The sequence below is a fragment of the Manis javanica genome, chromosome 4 (genome assembly GCF_040802235.1).
Source record: "Manis javanica isolate MJ-LG chromosome 4, MJ_LKY, whole genome shotgun sequence".
Classification (NCBI taxonomy): Eukaryota; Metazoa; Chordata; class Mammalia; order Pholidota; family Manidae; genus Manis; species Manis javanica.
In genome coordinates this window covers 50,989,357-51,013,426 of record NC_133159.1, presented here as the reverse complement: position 1 = coordinate 51,013,426, position 24,070 = coordinate 50,989,357, and the positions used below count along the sequence as shown (strand labels likewise).

The window sequence follows — 24,070 nt, the reverse complement described above, 5'->3', positions numbered from 1 at the left end:
AATGGCAATAAGTACATATCATTCAATAATCACCTGAAATGTAAATTGACTGAATGTACCAATCAAAAGACACAGAGTAATAGAATGGATAATAAAGCAAGACCCATCTATATGCTGCTTACAAGAGACTCACCTCAAGCCCAAAGACATACACAGACTAAAAGTGAAGGGATGGAAAGATATTTCATGCAAACAGCAGGGAGAAAAAAGCAGGTGTTGCAGGACTTCTATCAGACAAAATAGACTTCAAAACAAATAAAGTAACAAGAGATAAAGAAGGACATTACATAATAAAGGAGTCCAACAAGAGGATATGACCATTATAAATATCTATGCACCCAACACAGGAGCACTGACATACATGAAACAAATACTAACAGAATTAAAGGAAAAAATAGAATGCAATGCATTCATTTCAGGAGACTTCAACACACCACTCACTCCAAAGGACAGATCCACCAGACAGAAAATAAGTAAGGACACAGAGGCACTGAACAAGACACTAGAAAAGATGGACCTAACAGACATCTACAGAACTCTACACCCAAAAGCAGCAGCATACACATTCTTCTCAAGTGCACATGGAACATGTTCCAGAATAGACCACATACTAGGCCACAAAAAGAGCCTTAGTAAATTCAAAAAGATTGAAATACTACCAACCAACTTCTCAGATCACAAAGGGATAAAACTAGAAATAAATTGTACAAAGAAAACAAAAAGGCTTACAATACATGGAGGCTTAACAGCATGCTCCTAAATAATCAGTGGATCAATGAGCAAATTCAAACAGAGATCAAGCAATATGAAAACAAATGACAAAGAAGGTAAAATGCCCTAAATTCTGTTGGATGCAGGGAAGGCAGTTCTAAGAGGAAAGTATATAGCAATCCACACATATTTAAAGAAGGAAGAACAATCAAATGAATAGTCTAAAGTCACAATTATTGAAACTGGATAAAGAAGAACAAATGAGGCCCAAAGCCAGCAGAAGGAGGGACATAATAAAGATCAGAGAATCAGAGAAGAAATAAACAAAATTGAGAAGAATAAAACACTAGAAAAAAATCAGTGAAACCAAGAGCTGGTTCTTTGAGAAAATAAACAAAATAGATAAATCCCTAGCCAGACTTATTAAGAGAAAAAGAGAATCTATACACATAAACAGAATCAGAAATGAGAAAGGAAAAATCACAACGGACATCACAGCAATACAAAGAATTATTAAAGAATACTATGAAAATCTATATGCTAACAACGTGGATAATCTAGAAGAAATGGACAACATTGTAGAAAGATATAACCTTCCAAGACTGACCAAGGAAGAAACAGAAAATCTAAACAGACCAATTATCAGCACCAAATTTGAATCGGTAATCAAAAACTACCCAAGAACAACAACACCGGACAGATGGATTCACCGCTGAATTTTATCAGACATATAGAGAAGACATAATAGCCATTCTCCTTGAAGTTTTCTAAGAAGTAGAAGAGGAGAAAATACTTCCAAACTCATTCTTTGAAGCGAGCATCCCTCTAATACAAAAACCAGGCAAAGACCGCACAGAAAAAGAAAATTACAGACCAATATCCCTGATAAACATAGATACAAAAATACTCAACAAAATATTACCAAACCAAATTCAAAAATACATCAAGAGGATCATACACTGTGTTCAAGTAGGATTCATCTCAGGGATGAAATGAAGGTACAACATTCGAAAATCTGTCAACATCTTCCACCACATCCGCAAACAGGAGAAAAACCACATTATCATCTCCATGGATGCTGAAAAAGCATTTGACAAAATTCAACATCCATTCATGATAAAAACTCTCAACAAAATGAATATAGAGGGCAAGAACCTCAACATAATAAAGGCCATATATGACAAACCCACAGCCAACATCATACTTAACAGCAAGAAGCTGAAAGCTTTTCACCTAAGATCAGGAGCAAGACAGGGATGCCCACTCTCCCCACTTTTATTCAACATATTCATGGAGGTCCTAGCCATGGCAATTAGACAAAACAAAGAAATACAAGGCATCCAGATTGGTAAAGAAGAAGTCAAACTGTCCTATTTGCAGATGACATGATATTGTACATAAAAAACTCTAAAGACTCCACTCCAAAAATACTAGAACATATCTGAATTCAACAAAGTTCAGGATACAAAATTAATGCACAGAAATCTGTTGTATTCCTATACCTAACGTTGAACTAGCAGAAAGAGAAATCAGGCAAACAATTCCATTCACAATTGCATCAAAAAGAGTAGAGTATCTAGGAATAAACCTAACCAAGGAAGTGAAAGACCTATACCCTGAAAACTACAAGACACTCTTAGGAGAAATTAAAGAGGATACTAACAAATGGAAACTCTTCCCATGCTCTTGGCTAGGAAGAATTGATATTGTCAGAATGGCCATCTCCTGCCTAAAGCAATATACAAATTCAATGCAATCCCTATGAAAACACCAACAGCATTCTTAAATGAACTGGAATAAATAGTTCTAAAATTCATATGGAACCACAAAAGACTCCAAATAGCCAAAGCAATCTTGAGACGGAAGAATAAACCAGGAGGGATCTCACTTCCCAACTTCAAGCTCTACTACAAAGCCACAGTAATCAAGACAATTTGGTACTGACACAAGAACAGACACATGGACCAGTGGAACAGAATAGAGACTCCAGACATTAACCCAAACATATATGGTTGATTAATATATGATAAAGGAGCCATGGATATACAATGAGGAAATGACAGCCTCTTCAACAGCTGGTGTTGGCAAAACTTGACAGGTACATGTAAGAAAAATCAAACTGGATCATTGTCTAACCTCATACACAAAAGTAAATACGAAATGGATCAAAGATCTGAATGGAAGTCATGAAACCATAAAACTATTAGATAGAAACAAGGCAAAAATCTCTTGGACATAAACGTGAGCAACTTCTTCATGAACATATCTCCCCAGGCAAGAGAAATTAAAGCAAAAATGAACAAATGGTACTATATTAAGCTGAAAAGCTTCTGTGTAGCAAAGGACACCATCAATAGAAAAAAAGGCATCCTACAGTATGGGAGTATATGTTCATAAATGACAGATCTGATAAAGTGTTGACATCCAAGATATATAAAGAGCTCATGCACAAAAATCAAATAATCCAATTAAAAAATGGGCAGAGGAGCTGAACAGACAGTTCTCCAAAGAAGAAATTCAAGAGGCACATGAAAAGATGCTCCACATTGCTAATCATCAGATAAATGCAAATTAAAACCACAATGAGATATCACCTCACACAAGTTAGGATGGCCACCATCCAAAAGACAAACAACAACAAATGTTGATGAGGATGTGGAGAAAGGGGAACCCTCCTACACCGCTGGTGGGAATGTAAATTAGTTCAACCATTGTGGAAAGCAGTATGGAGGTTCCTCCAAAAACTCAAAATAGAAATACCATTTGACCCAGGAATTCCACTCCTAGGAATTTCCACTAAGAATGCAGCAGCCCAGTTTGAAAAAGACAGATACACCCCTATCTTTATTGCAGCACTATTTAGCCAAGAAATGGAAGCAACCTAAGTGTCCATTAGTAGATGAATGGATAAAGAAGATGTGGTACATATACACAATGGAATATTATTCAGCCATAAGAAGAAAACAAATCCTACCATTTGCAACAACATGGATGGAGCTAGAGGATATTATGCTCAGTGAAATAAGCTAGGTTGAAAAAGACAAGTATCAAATAATTTCACTCATCTGTGGAGTATAAGAACAAAGAACAAACTGAAAGTACAAAACAGCAGCAGACTCACAGAACCCAAGAATGGACTAACAGTTACCAAAGGGAAAAGGACTGGGGAAGACGGGTAGGAAGGGAGGGATAAGGGGGTAATAGGACATTACGTTTAGCAGACATAATGTGGCGGGCGAGCATGGGGAAGGCTGTACAACACAGAGAAAATAAATAGTGATTCTATAGCATCTTAGTATGCTGATGGACAGTGACTATAATCGGGTATGTGGTGGGGACTTGATAATGGGCAGAGTGTACTAACCATAATGTTTCTCATGTAATTGTAGATTAATGATACCAAAATAAAAAGTAAAAATAAATAAAAAGAATAATGGTTCAGAAAAAAAAACTTCCCAGATTAATGAAGGCTGAATTGATTTATAACCACTAAAACAGCATTTAGGATATGTTAAATGGACTTTGTAGATAGAAATGTTCTCAAGCTAAATAGTTATCTCCAGAGAATTGAAACCCACAGTAAAGCTAGTAGATCAGTTACTTACCAAGCAAATATGAAATTAAAACAGAAGCTTTAAAGCCAACTATACACAAAATCAGTCAAGTGATACAGAAAAAATGAAGATTGTGACATCCAATACATAAAGTGTGGATGAGTAAGAAGAATAAAAAAGAAGTATTTTAGATTGTGTTTGAAATAGCACAATCATCAACTTAATACACACTGTTAAATAGTTAGGAAGCTAGCCATGAACCCTATGGTAACCAGAAACCTAAACCCTATAGTGGATACACAAAAAAATTTAAAAATATTAATGCAATCACAACATTAAAGAAAACTGTCAAATAAGAGAGTATAAGAGAGGAAGAAAGTAAGAGAGAGGAGCTATAAAAACAACCATAAAATGATTAATAAAATGGCAATAAGTACATACCTATCACTAATTACCTTAAATGTGAATGTACTGAATGCACCAATCAAAAGACGTAACGTGGCCGAAAAGATAAAGATACAAGATCCATCTATATGCTACTACAAGGGACTCATTTCAGACCCAAAGACATGTACACACTGAAAGTGAAGGGATGAGAAAAGTTAGGCAAGTAATAGGAAAAAGAATGTGTAGCAGTACTTGTATTAAGCAAAATAGACTTCAAAACAAAGAAAGTAACAAGAGACAAAGGAGGACATTACAGAAAAATAAAGGGGTCAGTCTAACAGGAGGATGTAATCTTTATAAATATCTATGTACCCAATATAACAACACCTAAATATGTAAAACAGATACTAACAGAATTAAATGGGGAAATAGACTGGAATTCATTCATTTTAGGACACTTTTAACACACCACTTACATCAGTAGACAGATCAGACAAGATATCTACAGAACATTTCTTCCAAAAAATGTAGGGTACATGTTTTGCTCAAGTGCATATGGAACATTCTCCAGAATAAATCATATACTGGGCCACAAAAAGAGCCTTAATTAATTCAAAAAAATTTAAATTATATTAAGCAATTTCTCAGACCACAGTGGTATGAAACTAGAAATAACAACAAAACCTATATATGCACAGAGGCTAAACAACATGCTTCTAAATAATCAATGGTATAATGAACATATCAAAACAGAAGTCAAGCAATACATGGAACAATGAATACAAAAGTAAAACAGTCTAAAATTTGTGGGATACTGCAAAACTGGTTCTAAAAGGGAATTACATAGCAATGCAGGTTTACCTCAAGAAACGAACAATCCCAAATAAACAGTCTAAACTCACAAGTAAAGAAATTAGAAAAAGAAAAACAAATGATACCCAAAGTTAGTAGGATGGACATAATAAAAGCCAGAGCAGAGATAAAACAGAGAAGAATAAAACAATAGAAAAAAATCAATGAAAACAAGAGCTGGTTCTTTAAGAAAATAAACAAAATAGACAAACCCCTAGCAAGATTTATCAAGGAAAAAAAAAGTACACAAAATCAAAAGTGGAAAAGGAAGTCACATGAATACCACAGAAATACAAAGAATTACTAAAGAATTATATGAAAAATTATATAACAATAAATTGGACAGCCTAGAAGAAATGGACACATTTCTAGAAAAATACAACCTTCCAAGGTAGACCCAGGAAGAAACAGAAAAATGAATAGATCAGTGACCAGTAACGAAAGTGATTTGGTAATCAAAACATTCCCTAAAGAGGTCAATTATCAGTAATGAAAGTGGTTTGGTAATCAAAGCAATCCCAGCAAACAAATGTCCAGGACCAGTGGCTTCACAGCTGAATTCTACCAGACATTTATCAAGCTAATGCCAATCTTTCTTCCAATAAGTAAAAGGAGGGAATACTCCCAAACTCATCCTATAAAGCCAGCATCACTCTAATACCAAAACTGGATAAAAACATTACATGAAAAGAAAATTATAGACCAATATCCATGATTAATATAGATGTAAAAGTTCTTTACAAAATGTAAGCAAACCAAATTCAAAATTACATCAAAAGGATCATCCATCACAACCAAGTGGGATTTATTATAGGGATGCAAGGATGGTACACTATTCATAAATGAATCAGTGTGATTCACCACATTAACAAAAAGACAGATAAAAAACCACATGATCATCTCAATAGATGCTGGAAAAGCATTTGACAGAATTCAACATCCATTCATGATTAAAAACTCAACAAAACAGGTATATAGAGAGTACATATCTCAACATAATAAAGGCCATATTTGACAAACCCACAGCCAACATCATACTCAACAGCAAAAAGCTGAAAGCTTTTTGTCTAAAATCAGGAACAAGACAAGGATACTCACTCTCACCACTTTTATTCAAGTAGTATTGGAAGTTGTAGCCATGGCAATCAGACAAGATAAAGATAAAAGATATCCAATTTGGTAAGGAAGAAGTAAAGCTGTCACTATTTGCATATGATATGATACTATATGTAGAGAACCCGAAAGACTTCATCAAAAACTACTGCAACGGATAAATGGATTTAGCAAAGTTACAGGATACAAAATCAGTATACAAATCTTTTTCTTTCCTATATACTAATAATGAAGTAGCAGAAAGAAATGTGGGAAACAGTTCCATTTATTATTGCATCAAAATTAATAAAATTACTGGAAGAAAACCTACCCAAGGAGGTGAAATATCTGTACTTCAAAAACTAGAAGACAGTGATGAAATTGAAGAAGATACAAATAAATGGAAATCTATCCCATGCTCATGGAGAGAATTAATATTGTCAAATGGCCACCTGCCCAAAGTAATTTACAGATTCAATGCAATCCCTATCAAAATACCAATGGCATTGTTTATTGAACTAGAGTAAATAATGCTAAAATTCACAAGGAACCACAAAAACCCCCAAATAGCCAAAGCCATCCTGAGAAAGAACACAGCTGGGGGTGGGTTACCCTGACTTCAAGCTCTACTGCAAAGCCTTAATAATCAAAACAGTATCGTCCTCGCATAAGAACAGACCCACAAATCAGTGGAACAGAATAGAAAGTCCAGATATAAACCCATTCATATATGGTCAATTAATATATGATAAAGGAGCCATGAATATACAGTGGGGAAAAGACAGCCTCTTCAACAACTGCTGTTGGCACAACTGGACAACTAGACATAAGAGAATGAAACTGGATTATTGTCTAACTCCATACATGAAAGGAAACTCGAAATCAATCAAAGACCTGAATGAGTCATGAAACCATAAAATTCATAGAAGAAAACACAGGGAGAAATCTCTTGAATATAAACATGAGCAGCTTTTTCCTGAACACTTCTCCTCAGGCAATGGAAACAAAAAATGAACAAATGGGATTGCATCAAACTGAAAAGCTTCTGTACAGCAAAGGACACCATCAGCAGAACAAAAAGGCATCCTACAGTATGAAAGAATGTATTCATAAATAACTCATCTGATAAGGGTTTAACATCCAAAATATATAAAGAACTCATATGCCTTAACACCCAAGAAATAAATAACCTGATCAAAGAATGGGTGGAGGACCTGAACAGACACTTCTCCAAAGAAAAAATACAAATGGCCAACAGGCACATGGAAAGATGCTCCACTTCTCTAATCATCAGGGAAATGCAAATTAAAACCACAATGAGATATCACCTCACACCAATTAGAATAGACCAACAAATATACACAACAGGCTGTTGATTACCCCAAGGAAGAGGGTGGGGGGATGAGTAAAATAGGTGAAAGGGATAGAGAGGTACTAACTGCAAATTTTAAAGTAAGTAGGAATAGAAGTACAACATGGAAAATTTAACCAATAATATTGTAGTATCTTGTTATGATAACTGCACTTATTGTGGCAAGCATCTAGTAATGTATATAATTGTCTAATATCTATGTTGTACATCTAAAACCAAGATAACACTGCATATCAACTTTACTGCAATAAGTAAGTAAATAATTTTTTTAAAAAGATAAAAGGGATGTGGCATAAGACTACCTAGTTTCAAATCCCAGCTTTTAAATCTGCTGTGTGATCTTAAAAGAGATAAAAGCTAGTATTTATTGAGGAAGGTAAGAGTGTAAGGCACTGCATTAAGCATGTTACATAAATTATATAACTTATTTCTCACAAACACCTTATGAAATAGGTTTTTACCCTCAATATCAGACAGGGAAATAAATGAAGTATCTTCAGAAAATCATTTAGATATTAGATGATGAAGCTAGTATAGTACCATGTTGTAAGCATTCAAAAATTGTTAGTTTCAAACAAGGGTAGATGTTAGGAAATAAATGGAGACATTTGAAATAGGTTGCACATTCGGGAAGTTTATTACTAGAGAAATGGTATAATAGTTTATTACTAAGAGAAATAACTACAAGCTAGTGTCAACTACTTTAAAGTGAACATGTATTTTCAAGATAGGAAAGGCTTATTTGAAGAAAGAAGAGAAGAGTTGGTGCAGGGTCATTGAAGCTATTGAAGAATTGGGTTCATTAGACATAGTACTTTCTGAGTAAACAGAATTACTTTCTTGAGAAAAGGTACAGCTCTTTCTCTGGAACAAAAGGAAAGATGATTGAGTAGCTATAAAGATGGAGATGTGGCCAGAGCAAATTCAGAATGGCTTTTCTTTCCTAAAAGGAAGAAGTTGGAGGTAAGGTCTTTTACTGAGTTGATGATGAGAGGCTTAAGGTGAGACAATGAGATATGAAACCTCTGCCAGGTGTGGCATTAAGGGCCAGTTGAAGTTGGATAAATTTTTAATTAGAATAATTTGTATTGTCAAAGTTCCTTCAATGTAAGAAGAGGAAGAAAAAAGTGTGAAGATGAAAGTGAGCCTTGCTAGTGTAACAGCCCAGTTGAAAAATCACGGGATTGGGAGTCTAGTAATTTTAAGAGCCTAAATGGGGTATCTAAGCAAGGAAGTTCAGTTTAAACAGAGATGTCAAAGGCACTTCCAGCCTGTGAACTATATCATCTTAGGTAGGGGATTTTTCTTTTGAAAAAAAGGAAATAAAAGTTTATTTTGGTAAGTGTAAAAATATCTCATTTGTTGAAATAAAACTTTTAGCTACTTAAATTCATAGCTACGTTTTTTTGCTCTAAAATATAGCCATAACTGATCTTAAGTTTTAATACTAAAATACACCAATACAAAATTAATGTAAAAATATTCAGATTTACTCCTAAGTGAACTTGTCCAGCAATTCCTTTCCTATATAATATGGCGAAGTTATAGAAATTGAACAAAATTGATTCAGTACCATGACTTACTGTTTGCTTTAAAGGTATTAACTAATCTCTGTGACCTTACCGGTTTTTCTTCTTCATCTTCTTTTTAAACAGACTGTTGGGATTGCATAAGAAAGTCATCAATATGGTACACAATTTACTATCGAGTCATGACTCAGACCCACGGTACTCTGACCCCCAGATAAAGGCTAGGGTGGCAATGTTGTATCTACCTCTGATTGGCATTATCATGGAAACTGTTCCTCAGCTGTATGATTTTACAGGTACTTAGTATGTTTAAGACAAATTTTAAAAGCAGATCTCAATTTTTCAAAGTGTTAAAAAATGTCTTAAGGATAAAGATCTTTAGGAAAAGAAATATAAGGAAATGAACACTGACATACATAAACTGTAAATACTTAACCATATTACTAAGAAACTTTTGACTAAGAATTCAATGCAAGGTTTCTGTAAGTGTAATTCTTACAACAAATTTTAAAATGATTTATAGCATTTTTTATACCTGCCTATTAAGAAATAGGCTTTTTTATGTAAGTGTATACTATTCATCTGACAAAAAAATTACAGGAAAACTTAGCAGATGTATACCACCCTGTCTCAATTTCATTCATAGTATGTAGTTAAAATGAATATTCACCTACAAATGTATGAATAATATAAATGTCTAACAGTACTGCTAATGCTGGGTTAATCTGAAGTTATATTTTTTAAAAACTGAAACCCACAAAGTTTTATTGTTTTTGCATTACTTAAATTCCTTAATTTGGTCTAAAGAAAACACTATAGGTTGATTTTAAATCAACAGCTAACCTGATAAAGTACCTTCAGTTCAATAAAAACAAAAACACAAAATCATTTACTGAGTACCTAATATGTATAAGAACTTCAATAGATGCTGGTGTTAACAAAGATAAACAGCTCCTTGCCTTTGAACAACTGATAGCTGAGTAGTTTAACCAGTATTTTGATCACTAAAGTGGGTTTCCTTATCTGAAGGCAGAAATGTTTATATTATTGTATCTCCTTTTATTAGCAAGTTAAAAGTTCTCTACAAAACTATAAATTATTACTGTAGGAAATTAGTGTTTAGAATCTTGTTTAAAAGAAGTCTAATGATAAATATTACATGTTAACAGGTTTTCCCTTTGAAGAGTAATGGAGAATAGGCAAGGGAACTGCATGCTTAATCACAGTTAATTAAGCAAAACAGAAGTTTTATTTATTTATTTTTGAAATTTTTTTTTTCAGAAACTCACAATCAGCGTGGAAGACCAGTTTGTATCACCACTGAAGATTATGAAAGTGAGAGCGGAAGCATGATAAGCCAGACAGTTGCCATGGCAATTGCAGGAACATCAGTTCCTCACCTGACAAGGCCCGGCAGTTTCCTACTCACATCAACAGTAAAATATTTTCCCTATAAAAGTTTTTTTCTGGAATAAGATATTTTCAAAGATGTACCCATAAATAACTTATACAAAGTATAAATAGCTTATACAAAGTAGTTGGGGTGTTATTTACTTTGTGGAAACATTAAGGTTCTGAGAATATTGCCCATCTTCTCAGTTGTTTTAAAAATTATTAATTACCTTAAGGTTTATGGCATTCTATCATTTTGAATTTTGAAATTTGCCTTATTACATAGAAGCCTATTTATTTTTTAAGACCATTTTATTTTTTATCAGCCCTAAGAAACAGGCTCAGTTGTTCAGCAGGTTTTTTTAATCAGTGACGATTCATACTTCTAAATGTTTAAAAAAGTTGAATTTACTCTGACTCTATCATTTTTCCCCCCTTAAAGAGGGAAGGATATGGAGGCAGAGAAGAAACAAACTGCCAAAAGGTGTTAAGATCAAGCTCCAGAAGTTTGAAATGACTTTCAGAGAAATGCAATAATGTTTATGGAAGCTCTCCTACCAACTTCAAAAAATCAAAAAAATTTTACTGAGATGATTCACATGTCAAATGATTTGCCCATTTTAAGTATACAATTTCATGGTTTTTAATATATTTAATGAGTTGTGCAGCTGTTGCCACAGTCGAATTTTAGAACATTTCCGTCACTTCAAAAAGAACCCTTAGGCCTATTAGCAGTCACTCCATCTTTTGTCCCAGCCCTACACATAGCTGATCTACTTTCTGTCTATAGATTTGCCTCTTTTGAACATTTCATATACATGGAACTATATACACTTTGATCTTTTGTGGGCCTGTTTCACGCATGATGTTTTTGAGTTTCATCCATGTTGTAACATGTAGCATCACTTCTTTTTTTTTAATTGCCAAATAATATTGCTTTATTTATATACAGATTTTTATCCACTGAGCAGTTGATGAACATATGTATTTTTCCACTTTTTGGCAATTAGGAATAATGCTGCTCTGAAGATTTGTGAGCATGTCCTTGCACACATGTTTTTGTTTCTCTTAGGTAGTGTATTTACTGGGTTACATGTATCTCTGTGTTTACCATTTGAGAAACTTGTAAACCTTTTCAAAGTGGCTGTACTGTTTTACATTCTCAGCAGCAATTAGAGTTCCTTTTTCTCCAATACTTACCAACTCTTGTTATTATCTCTTATTATAGCCATCTTTAGTGGATATGATGTGTATCTTAATTATGGTTTTGATTTGTATTTCCCTAATGTCTACTAATGTTAAGTATCTTCTCATTTGCTTGTTAGCACATTTTTTGTATCTCTTACTTAGGGAAAAGTCCATTCAAATCCTTTGCCATTTTAAAATTATGTTGTTCATCATATTATTTGTTTGAAAGAGCTGTTATATATTCTGTTACATACCCTTTATTCGATACATGATTTACAAATGTTTTCTCCCATTCTGTGGATTATCATTTTGCTTTCTTGAGGTGTCATTTAAAGTAAGAGTTTTTAATTTTGATGAATTCCAATTTCTCATTTTTTTCTTTTATCACTTTCACTTTATATGTTTTGTATGCATAATATCAAAAGTACATGTACAATTAAAGTATAGTAAATAAAAGAAGAAACAGCAATGTACCCACCATCCAACCTCAGAAGTAGAACATTGCAAATACCTTGGAATCCCCAGTCTTTCCTCAGTCCAATCCCTGTATCCCCTCAAAATGACCACTATTTTCTATTTTATTGACCTACTTTTCATTTTTTTAACTTACATGAAATATACTACACATGAAAAAGTACATGAAACATAAATGTACAAGTTTACAAAATATTATAAAATGAACATTTTTTATAACCACTACAGGACAAATATAGAACATGGACTGTCTTCCAGAAATCCTTAGCATGCTCTTCTGTACCACAGCTATCCACAAAGCCACCCACTATCCTGACTAATGAAATAATTGCTTAATTTTGTTTATAGTTTGCATCCCTAAATAGTTAAGTTTTACATTATATCTTTAATATTCATCCATGTTCTAAAATGTAGCTATAATTCACTGACTTTAATTTCTGGATGAAGTTCCATTTTCTGACTATAAATCAACTTATTTACCCATTCTGTTGATAGATGCATGAATGGTTTCATTTATGAAATAAATGTATGCATGTATATACTTTTATTTAGGGTGTTTTACAGTAGTGAAATTTTTTGAGTCATAGAGTATGTATATTTTCTTCTATACCAGATATGCCCTGATGTTTTCCAAAGGGTTTTTCTCAGTTTATACTTGTGCCTGCAATATGAGAGTTCCTGAAATAAACCCAACTTTTTTGTGATTATATATTAATTAATTTGCTTTGGTATATTTTGTTTAAGGTTTGTTTATCTATGTTCGTAAGATTTCCTGTAATTTCTCTTTCTCATAATGTTCTTTTCAGGTTTTAGAGTCAGAATTAAGTTAGCCAATTTAAATGAGCTAGGGAGTTTCCCCTTTTATTCTGTACTCTGCAAGTACTTGGTTAAAATTGGAATATTTCTTTCTGGATTATTTAGAGAATTACTCTGTGAAGCCTTCTGTATTGTAGTTTTCTTTTTTGAAAGTTTTTAAATTACTGATTTAATTTCTTTAATGACTATAAGACTGTTCAAGTTTTCTATTCTTACATTGGTTTTTGTAAATTTTGTTCAGTAGAAATTTATTCAGATTTCTTAGAGTACAAAGTTGTTAAAATATCTACTATGGTCTTTTTAATGTCTGTAAAATCTGTAGTAGATGGAAATGTTTTCATTTCTATGACTGGCTTTTGTACCTTTTGTCCTAAATCAATCTCAACAGAAATTTGTATAAATCTTTAATCTCTATAAAGAACTGATTTGGGATTAATGTTGATCCTCACTTTTGAATGCTTATTATTTACAATCGTCTTTCTTTGGATTTATATTGATTTTCTTTTACTAACTTCTTGTGATCAATGCTTACTTCATTAATTTTTATTCTTCTTTAATACACGTTTTAAGCATATACATTTCCTTTTATTATTGTTTTAGTTACATGCCACAATTTATATTTAACACTTTCATTATTCAGTTCAAATATATCTAAATTCATTATAATTTAATTTTATACTTTGGGGTATTTGGTTCTTTTTCTTACTTTTTTTTATTGAAGTATCATTAATATACAATCTTATGTTGGCTTCAAGTATACAATGCAGTGATTCAATAGTTAACCATACTATGAAATCCTCACCCCCACTAGGTGCAGTTACTGTCTGTTAACATAGGAAGATGTTACAGAATCATTAACTGTATTATTTGTGCTGAGTACTATTCCTTTGACCAACTTATATTATGACTGAGAATTTTTTATGCTCCTTTATCCCCCTACACCTGCCCAGCGACCCACTCCAGCCCCTCTCCCATGGTAACCACCAGTCATTGCTTCATTGCTCAGTGTCTGTGACTCTACATCTTTTTTGTTCATTTTGTTTTGTTCTTATATTCTACAAGTAAGTGAAATATGGTATTTGTCTTTCTCTGCCTGCTCATTTAGCATAATACTCTCTAGGTCTACCCATGCTGTAAATGGCAGGATTTCTCTTTTTTACAGCTGAATAATATTCCATTATATTTATGGTACCACATCTCTTATCTATTCATTTGTTGGTGAACACTTAGGTTGCTTCCTTTATTTGGCTATTACAAATAATGTGGTGATAAGCATAGGGGTGTGTGTATATCTTTTTGAAACAGGGATTTTGTTTTCATTGGATAAATTCCTGTAAGTGGAATTACTAGAGCATCCAGTATTTCTACTTTAAGTTTTTTAAGGAACCTCCATACTGCTTTCCACAATGCCTGTACCAACTTAAATTCCCACCAACAGTGTAGGAGGGTTTCCTTTTCTCCACATCCTCAACAACACTTGTTATTTCTTGTCTTTTAGTTAGTGGCCATTCTGACTGGTGTGAGGTAATATCACATTGTGGTGGGTTTTTTTTGGTATCATTAATATACAATCTCATGAGCAACATTGTGGTTACTAGATTCCCCCCATTCTCAAGTCCCCATTACACTCACTTAGTATGCTATTAAAAACACAACCTAAAGGTTCTTTTTTTTTTCCTCCTTTTTCTTCCTCCTCCATTCTTTATATATTAGGTATCATATTCTGTTCTCTTTGTCTATCCCTTGAGTGACTTTGGGGGGTAGTTGATTTGATTTTGCATCTGCGTAGTAATTACTTGTTCTACTTTCTTTGCTATGGTTTTATTTCCCCTGGTGACAGCTATTTAGCCTTAGGAATATTTTTCTGTACCTCCATGAGCGTGTTCATTATTTTTATTTTAAACTCTCTTTCTAGGAGATTGGTGAGTTCAGTTTCATTTGGCCCTTTTTCTGATGTTTGTGAGATTTTTGTTTGAACCAGGTTCCTTTGACATTTCATATTCATATGTGGCACCCTGTAGTGCCCAGAAGCTCTAGTCTCTGGAGCTGCTCAGTCCCTGGAGTGATGTCAGGGTCACAGGGGAATGGGACTGGTGCCTGGGAGGAGGAAAGAGCTGTTTCCTGCTTTCCTGCTGCAGTGCCTGTCTCCACTGTCAGAACCAGTGGGACAAGCACACAGCTATAAGCCTCTGTTCACATTGTGGTTTTGATTTGCATTTCCCTGATGGTTAGTGATGTGGAGCATCTTTTCATGGGCCTGTTGGCCACTGTATTTCTTCTTTGGAAAAATGTCAGTTCATGTCTTCCACCCATTTTTCAACTGGATTATTTGTTTTTTTGGTGTTGAGGTGTATGAGTTCTTTATATATTTTTTTATGTTAACCCATATCAGATAAATCATTTATAAATATATTCTCCCATACTGTAGGTTGCCTTTTTGTTCTGCTGGTGGTGTCCTTTGCCGTACAGACGCTTTTTAGTTTGATGTAGTCCCACTTGTTCATTTTTTATTTTGTTTTCCTTGCCCGAGGAGATGTATCCAGGAAAAACTTGCTAATGGTTATGTGCAGGAGATTTTTGTCTATGTTTTCTTCTATGAGTTTTTTGGTTTCATGTCTTACATTTAGGTCTTAGTTGTTTTTGTTTCCATTCATATGGAATTTTCTAATAATCCTTTTGTTTCTGATTTTGGCCTAATTTCATGATCAGAGAACTTTTCTAATTTCTCCTTGTTATTTTGTCAGGTATTGTTTTATTCCTTTGAGGTCTTATTATTAAATATCTAATTTTAAATTGTTATGTATTTTTTTATTGTACCTTTCATCAACTGTAATACTTTTTTTTGTCATGAAATCTAGTTTGTATAATATTTGTATGGCTGTACTATGGCCTAATACACATGTGGCATGAATTTTTCCATCCTTTCACTTTCAACATTTTTTCTTGTTTTAAATATTTGAAATTTACATATTACATGTCTTTGAAACAGCATGTAGTTAGATTTTGTCTGATACTTTCAAGTTTGGTCTGTTCATCTTTGTCTTTCATTAGTTTTTTAATCCATTTAGTTTAGTATAGTTATATTTAGTGTACTTAACTTTTTACTTTACTTCACTTTGTCCCATGCAGTATGTGTTTCTTTCTGTCTCATTTATTATCTTTTGGTTGTTTTTTGTCATTCTGTTTTTATCTCATTCCACATTTCCTTTCTACTATTTTGGAAATTCTACATTTCATTTCTCTTTGTTTTGTGATTGTATTACAAAACACAATATTCTTAAGTCCAGTCTAATATTAATCATTACCTTTACTTTCACATTGGTTAATTGAAGGATTTTAGAAAAGGTTGACTTTATTTACCTTTCTCCCTACTTAAATGCTATTTTCATGCATTTTTAGTTTTATATGTCATTAAACCTCACAAGACATTATTTTTATGGCTATATAGAAAAGTTGCCATTTAGATTTGCCCATGTGTTTATCACGTTATTTGTTCTTAATTCTTTCCCAAATTTGTGACTCTCCATAAGATATATTTTTTTTCTGTGTGAAATACATCTTTCAGAATTTTCTATACTATGGTGATGAACTCGGTGTTTCTTTGGAAAATGTTTTTCTTTGACCTTAATTCTTAGGGGTTTTTTTTTCTTTTTTAAGAAATAGCATCTGAATTTCCTGTTTTCTTTCAGCACACTAAGGATATTGTTCCTACTGTCTTCTCATTTTCATTACTACTTTTTTTTTTTTGAGAGGGCATCTCTTATATTTATTGATCAAATGGTAGTTAACAACAATAAAATTCTGTATAGGGGACTCAATGCACAATCATTAATCAACCCCGAGCCTAACTCTCAACAGTCTCCAATCTTCTGAAGCATAATGAACTAGTTCTTACATGGTGAACAAGTTCTTACATGGTGAATAAGTTCTTACATGGTGAACAGTGCAAGGGCAGTCATATCACAGAAACTTTCGGTTTTGATCATGCATCATGAACTATAAACAATCAAGTCAGATATGATTATTCATTTTATTTTTATACTTGATTTATATAGGAATTCCACATTTCTCCCTTATTTTTTTTTTTTAAATAAAATGCTGAAGTGGTAGGTAGATGCAAGATAAAGATAGAAAACATAGTTTAGTGCTGTAAGAGGGCAAGTGTAGATGATCAGGTCTGTGCCTATAGACTAAGTATTAATCCAAGCTAGACAAGGGCAACAAAACATCCTCAGATGCAGAAGATTTCTCTCAAAACAGGGGGGGGTGAGGTTCTAAGCTTCACCTCTGTTGATCCCCAATTTCTCACCTGATGGCCTCCCTGCGACTGTGCCTGTCTTAGGTTGTTCCTCCCTTGAGGAATCTTACCCATCTCTGGCTAACCAGCCATCTTCTGGGGGCATACAGGGCAATGTAAAGTTGGTAAGTGAGAGAGAAGCAATATTCTTTGAAAAGGTTAGCTTTTTACTTCTTTGCATATTTATGCCCTGTGGCTTCTATGCCCAGCATTTGTCTTGAGGTATCTTTACCGCTTGGAAGAATTATGATACTCAGTAATTTTCAATATGAGGCACGGATTCTACTAAAGGGCTGTAATTAGGAAGGAAGAAGAAAAGCTATAGAAGTAGCAGATGGAAGAAAACATGGGAAGATTGATTATTTCTTTGACATATCTTCTTGTAGAGTAACATAAGCATGTATAGGTTTTAACAAACTACTAATTAAGTTACGTACACACATTAACAGAATAGGAATACAGCTACATAACAAAAGCAGACCTACAATTACCAGCCATATCCAGTGAAACCAAGAAAACCAGTTAGGTACCCGAGGCATTTGTGAAAACTTATCAATAATATGATGGATATTGTCTAACTGAATTTGAATAGTTTGAGAAAAATCAGACAAATTGAAACAATACATTCCTGGGTACTGTTTACATCCCATATGTTCTTTTAACAGTAGATAGTCCGTAGTCGCACGATTTTGGAGCACTGCAACTTGCACTTCTCCAAATTCTTGGTTGAGTTCTGACAATATAGATCCAGTCAAGTTTGTTGTTTTACTGTATGCACAGGCCAGCTTAGATATCTCCTTCTTCATTCCAATGGCAAGTCCAGGAACCAATGGGATGAATGCAGCTACAACTGCAACAGCACCAGGATCTTTGTTGAAGTTTTTTGATGATCATCTTCTGGAATGACTCTTTCAGAGGATGTTGATGTTGGAAGTTCTTCTTCGTATCATATCTTAATTCATTTTCTGGGTAGCCAAATTAGGCTTTGATCCTTTGTATAAATGTAAACAAACCCTTTGCCCACACTTTGATATGACCTTTATACCATTGTGAAGAACCTTTTGGAGACCACCACACAGGAATTGCTTTTTTTTTTTTAAGAGAAAGAAATATTATCAGAAAAATGTACTTCCATAGCTGATCATCCGATACCCTTTAAAAGATCAAAATTAAGGATATGTAAAGCATGCATTAATCGTTGATTTGCAGTTAATTTTATCCTATCAGGGAGTAATCCCCCCCCTTTTTTTGTTATCATTAATCTACAATTACATGAAGAATATTATGTTTACTAGGCTCTCCCCTAAGCCAAGTACCCCCGACAAACCCCATTACAGTTACTGTCCATCAGCATAGCAAAATGTTGTAGAATCACTACTTGTCTTCTCTGTGTTGCACAGCCCTCCCCTTTCCCCCACCCGCCCTATTATACATGCTAATCATAATACCCCCTTTCATCTTCCCTGCACTTATCCCTCCCTACCCTCCCATTTTCCCCAGTCTCTTTCCTTTTGGTAACTGTTAGTCCATTCTTGGGTTCTGTAATTCTGCTGCTGTTTTGTTCCTTCAGTTTTTCCTTTGTTCTTATACTCCACAGACGAGTGAAATCATTTGGTATTTGTCTTTCTCTGCTTGGCTTATTTCACTGAACATAATACCCTCTAGCTCCATCCATGTTGTTGCCAATGGTAGGATTTGTTTTCTTCTTATGGCTGAATAATATTCCATTGTGTACATGTACCACCTCTTCTTTATCCATTCATCTACTAGTGGACAGTTAGGTTGCTTCCATTTCTTGGCTATTGTAAACAGTGCTGCAATAAACATAGGGGTGCATCTGTCTTTTTCAAACTGGAGTGCTGCATTCTTAGGGTAGATTCCTAGAAGTGGAATTCCTGGGTCAAATGGTAAGTCTATTTTGAGCATTTTGAGGAACCTTCATACTGCATTCCACAATGGTTGAACTAATTTACATTCCCACCAGCAGTGTAGGAGGGTTCCCCTTTCTCCACAACCTCGCCAACATTTGTTGTCATTTGTCTTTTGGATGGTAGCCATCCATACTGGTGTGAGGTGATATCTCATTGTGGTTTTAATTTGCATTTCTCTGATAACTAGTGATGTGGAGCATCTTTTCATGTGTCTGTTGGCCATCTGAATTTCTTCTTTGGAGAACTGTCTATTCAGTTCCTGTACCCATTTTTTACTTGGATTATTTGCTTTTTGTTTGTTGAGGTGTGTCAGCTCTTTATATATTTTGGATGTCAACCCTTTATCGGATCTGTCATTTACAAATATATTTTCCCATACTGTAGGGTACCTTTTTCTATTGATGGTGTCTTTTGCTGTACAGAAGCTTTTCAGCTTTATATAGTCCTACTTGTTCATTTTTGCTCTTCTTTTCCTTGTCTGGAGAGATATGTTCATGAAGAAGTCACTAATGTTTATGTCCAAGAGATTTTTGCCTACGTTTTTTTCTAAGAGTTTTATGGTTTCATGACTTACATTCAAGTCTTTGATTCATTTTGAATTTACTTTTGTGTATGGGGTTAGACATTGGTCCAGTTTCATTCTCTTACATGTAGCTGTCCAGTTTTGCCAGCACCATCTGTTGAAGAGACTGTCATTTCCCCATTGTATGTCCATGGCTCCTTTATCGAATATTAATTGACCATATATGTTTGGGTTAATGTCTGGAGTCTCTAGTCTGTTCCACTGGTCTGTGGCTCTGTTCTTGTGCCAGTACCAATTTGTAGTAGAGCTTGAAGTTGGGGAGTGAGATCCCCCACCACTTTATTCTTCTTTCCCAGGATTGCTTTGGCTATTCAGGGTCTCTGATGTTTCCATATGAATTTTTGAACTATTTCTTCCAGTTCATTGAAGAATGTTGTTGGTAATTTGATAGGGATTGCATCAAATCTGTATATTCTTTGGGCAGGATGGCCATTTTGACGATATTAATTCTTCCTAGCCAAGAGCATGGGATGAGTTTCCATTTGTTAGTGTCCTCTTTAATTTCTCTTAAGAGTGTCTTGTAGTTTTCAGGGTATAGGTCTTTCACTTCCTTGGTTAGGTTTATTCCTAGGTATTTTATTCTTTTTGATGCAGTGGTGAATGGAATTGTTTTCCTGATTTCTCTTTCTGTTAGTTCATTGTTAGTGTATAGGAAAGCCACAGATTTCTGTGTGTTAATTTTGTATCCTGCAACTTTGCTGTATTCCGATATCAGTTCTAGTAGTTTTGGAGTGGAGTCTTTAGGGTTTTTTATGTACAATATCATGTCATCTGCAAATAGTGACAGTTTAACTTCTTCTTTACCAACCTGGATTCCTTGTATTTCTTTGTTTTGTCTGATTGCCATGGCTAGGACCTCCAGTACTATGTTGAATAACAGTGGGGAGAGTGGGCATCCCTGTCTTGTTCCCAATCTCAGAGGAAAAGCTTTCAGCTTCTCGCTGTTCAGTATGATGTTAGCTGTGGGTTTATCATATATGGCCTTTATTATGTTGAGGTACTTGCCCTTTACACCCATTTTGCTGAGAGTTTTTATCATGAATGGATGTTGAATTTTGTCAAATGTTTTTTCAGCATCTATGGAGATGATCATGTGGTTTTTATCCTTCTTTTTGTTTGTGTGGTGGATGATATTGATGGATTTTCGAATGTTGTACCATCTTTGCATCCCTGGGATGAATCCCACTTGGTCATGGTGTATGATCCTTTTGATATATTTTTGAATTCTGTTTGCTAATATTTTATTGAGTATTTTTGCATCTACATTCATCAGGGATATTGGTCTGTAATTTTCTTTTTCGGTGGGGTCTTTGCCAGGTTTTGGTATTACAGTGATGTTGGCTTCATAGAATGAGTTTTGGAGTATTCCCTCCTCTTCTATTTTTTGGAAAACTTTAAGGAGAATGGGTATTATGTTTTCTCTGTATGGCTGATAAAATTCCAAGGTAAATCCGTCTGGCCCGGGGGTTCTGTTCTTGGGTCGTTTTTTGATTACTGCTTCAATTTCTTTGCTCGTAATTGGTTTGTTTAACTTTTGTGTTTCTTCCTTGGTAATTCTTGGAAGGTTGTATTTTTCTAGTAAGTTGTCCATTTCTTCTAGTTTTTCCAGCTTGTTAGCATATAGGTTTTCATAGTAGTCTTTAAAAATTCTTTGTATTTCTGTGGAGTCTGTCGTGATTCTTCCATTCCTGTTTCTCATTCTGTTGATGTGTGTTGATTCTCTTTTTCTCTTAGTAAGTTTGGCTAGAGGCTTATCTATTTTGTTTATTTTCTCAAAGAACCAGCTCTTTGTTTCATTGATTTTTTTCTATTGTTTTATTGTCTCAATTTTGTTTATTTCTTCTCTGATCTTTATTATGTCCCTCCTTCTGCTGACTTTAGGCCTCATTTGTTCTTCTTTTTCCAGTTTTGATATTTGTGATGTTAGACTATTTATTTGGGATTGTTCTTCCTTCTTCAAGTGTGCCTGTATTGCTATATACTTTCCTCTTAAGACTGCTTTCACTGCGTCCCACAGAAGTTGGGGCTTTGTGTTTTTGTTGTCATTTGTGTCCATATATTCCTTGATCTCTATTTTAATTTGTTCATTGATCCATTGATTATTTAGGAGCATGTTGTTAAGCCTCCATGTGTTTGTGAGCCTTTTTGCTTTCTTTGTACAATTTATTTCTAGTTTTATACCTTTGTGGTCTGAAAAGTTGGTTGGTAGAATTTCAATCTTTTGGAATTTACTGAGGCTCTTTTTGTGACCTAGTATGTGGTCTATTCTGGAGAATGTTCCATGTGCACTTGAGAAGAATGTGTATCCTGTTGCTTTTGGATGTAGATTTCTATAGATGTCTATTAGGTCCATCTGTTCTAGTGTGTTGTTCAGTGCCTCCGTGTCCTTACTTATTTTCTGTCCAGTGGATCTATCCTTTGGGGTGAGTGACGTGTTGAAGTCTCCTAAAATGAATGCATTGCAGTCTATTTCCTCCTTTAGTTCTGGTAGTATTTGTTTCACATATGCTGGTGCCCCTGTGTTGGGTACATATATATTTATAGTGGTTATATCCTCTTGTTGGACTGAGCCCTTTATCATTATGTAATGTCCTTCTTTATCTCTTGTTACTTTATTTGTTTTGAAATCTATTTTTTCTGATACTAGTACTGCAATCCCTGCTTTCTTCTCTCTGTTGTTTGCATGAAATATGTTTTTCCATCCCTTGACTTTTAGTCTGTGCATGTCTTTGGGTTTGAGGTGAGTTTCTTGTAAGCAGCATATAGATGGGTCTTGCTTTATTATCCATTCTATTACTCTGTGTCTTGATTGGTGCATTCAGTCCATTTACATTTAGGGTGACTATTGAAAGATATGTACTTATTGCCATTGCAGGCTTTAGATTTGTGGTCACCAAAGGTTCAAGGTTAGCTTTAGTATCTTACTACCTAACTTAGCTCGCTTTTTGAGCTGTTATATACACTGTCTGGAGATTCTTTTCTTCTCTCCCTTCTTATTCCTCCTCCTCCATTCTTTATATGTTGGTTGTTTTATTCTGTGTTTTTTCGTGTTTCTTTTAACTGCTTTTTGTGGGTTGTTGTTTTTATTTTTGCCTTTTGTTAGTATTTGGTTGGTCTGCTTTCTTTGCTGTGATTATATTTTCTCTGGTGACATCTGTTTAGTCTTAGGAGTCCTCCCGTCTAGAATAGTCCCTCTAGAATACCCTGTAGAGGTGGTTTGTGGGAGGCAAATTCCCTCAACTTTTGCTTGTCTGGGAATTGTTTAATCCCTCCTTCACATTTAAATGATAATCGTGCTGGATACAGTATCCTTGGTTTAAGGCCCTTCTGTTTCATTTCATTAAATATATCATGTTATTCTCTTCTGGCCTGTAAGGTTTTTTTTTGAGAAGTATGATGATAGCCTAGTGGGTTTTCCTTTATAGGTGACCTTTTTCCTCTCTCTAGCTGCCTTTAAATCTCCGTCCTTATCCTTGATCTTTGCCATTTTGATTATTATGTGTCTTGGTGTTGTCCTCCTTGGGTCCTTTCTGTTGGGTGTTATGTGTATTTCCATCATCTGATCGATTATTTCCACCCCCAGTTTGGGGAATTTTTCAACAATTATTTCTTCAAAGACACTTTCTATCCTTTTTTCTCTCTCTTCTTCTTCTGGTACCCCTATAATGCAGATACTGTTCCTTTTGGATTGGTCACACAGTTCTCTTAATATTGTTTCATTCCTGGAGATCCTTTTATCTCTCTCTGTGTCAGCTTCTATGCATTCCTGTTCTCTGGTTTATATTCCATCAATGGCCTCTTGCATCTTATCCATTCTGCTTATAAATCCTTCCAGAGTTTGTTTCACCTCTGTAATCTCCCTCCAGACATCATCCCTTAGCTCTTGTATATT

The 24,070-nt window shown here is 34.5% G+C and overlaps 1 protein-coding gene across 11 annotated transcripts in view; it reads left to right on the top strand.

Annotated features, from left to right (window-relative positions):
* The window catches only part of DOCK7 (dedicator of cytokinesis 7), a 241,399-nt gene that overhangs the window by 173,112 nt on the left and 44,217 nt on the right, over window positions 1-24,070 (top strand). For all 11 annotated transcript variants that reach the window (XM_073234059.1, XM_073234057.1, XM_073234056.1 and 8 more), the window contains 2 exons: window positions 9,624-9,793; window positions 10,779-10,933. In XM_073234059.1, coding sequence (XP_073090160.1) covers window positions 9,624-9,793; window positions 10,779-10,933 — 325 coding nt within the window. The remainder of the gene's footprint in view (window positions 1-9,623; window positions 9,794-10,778; window positions 10,934-24,070) is intronic.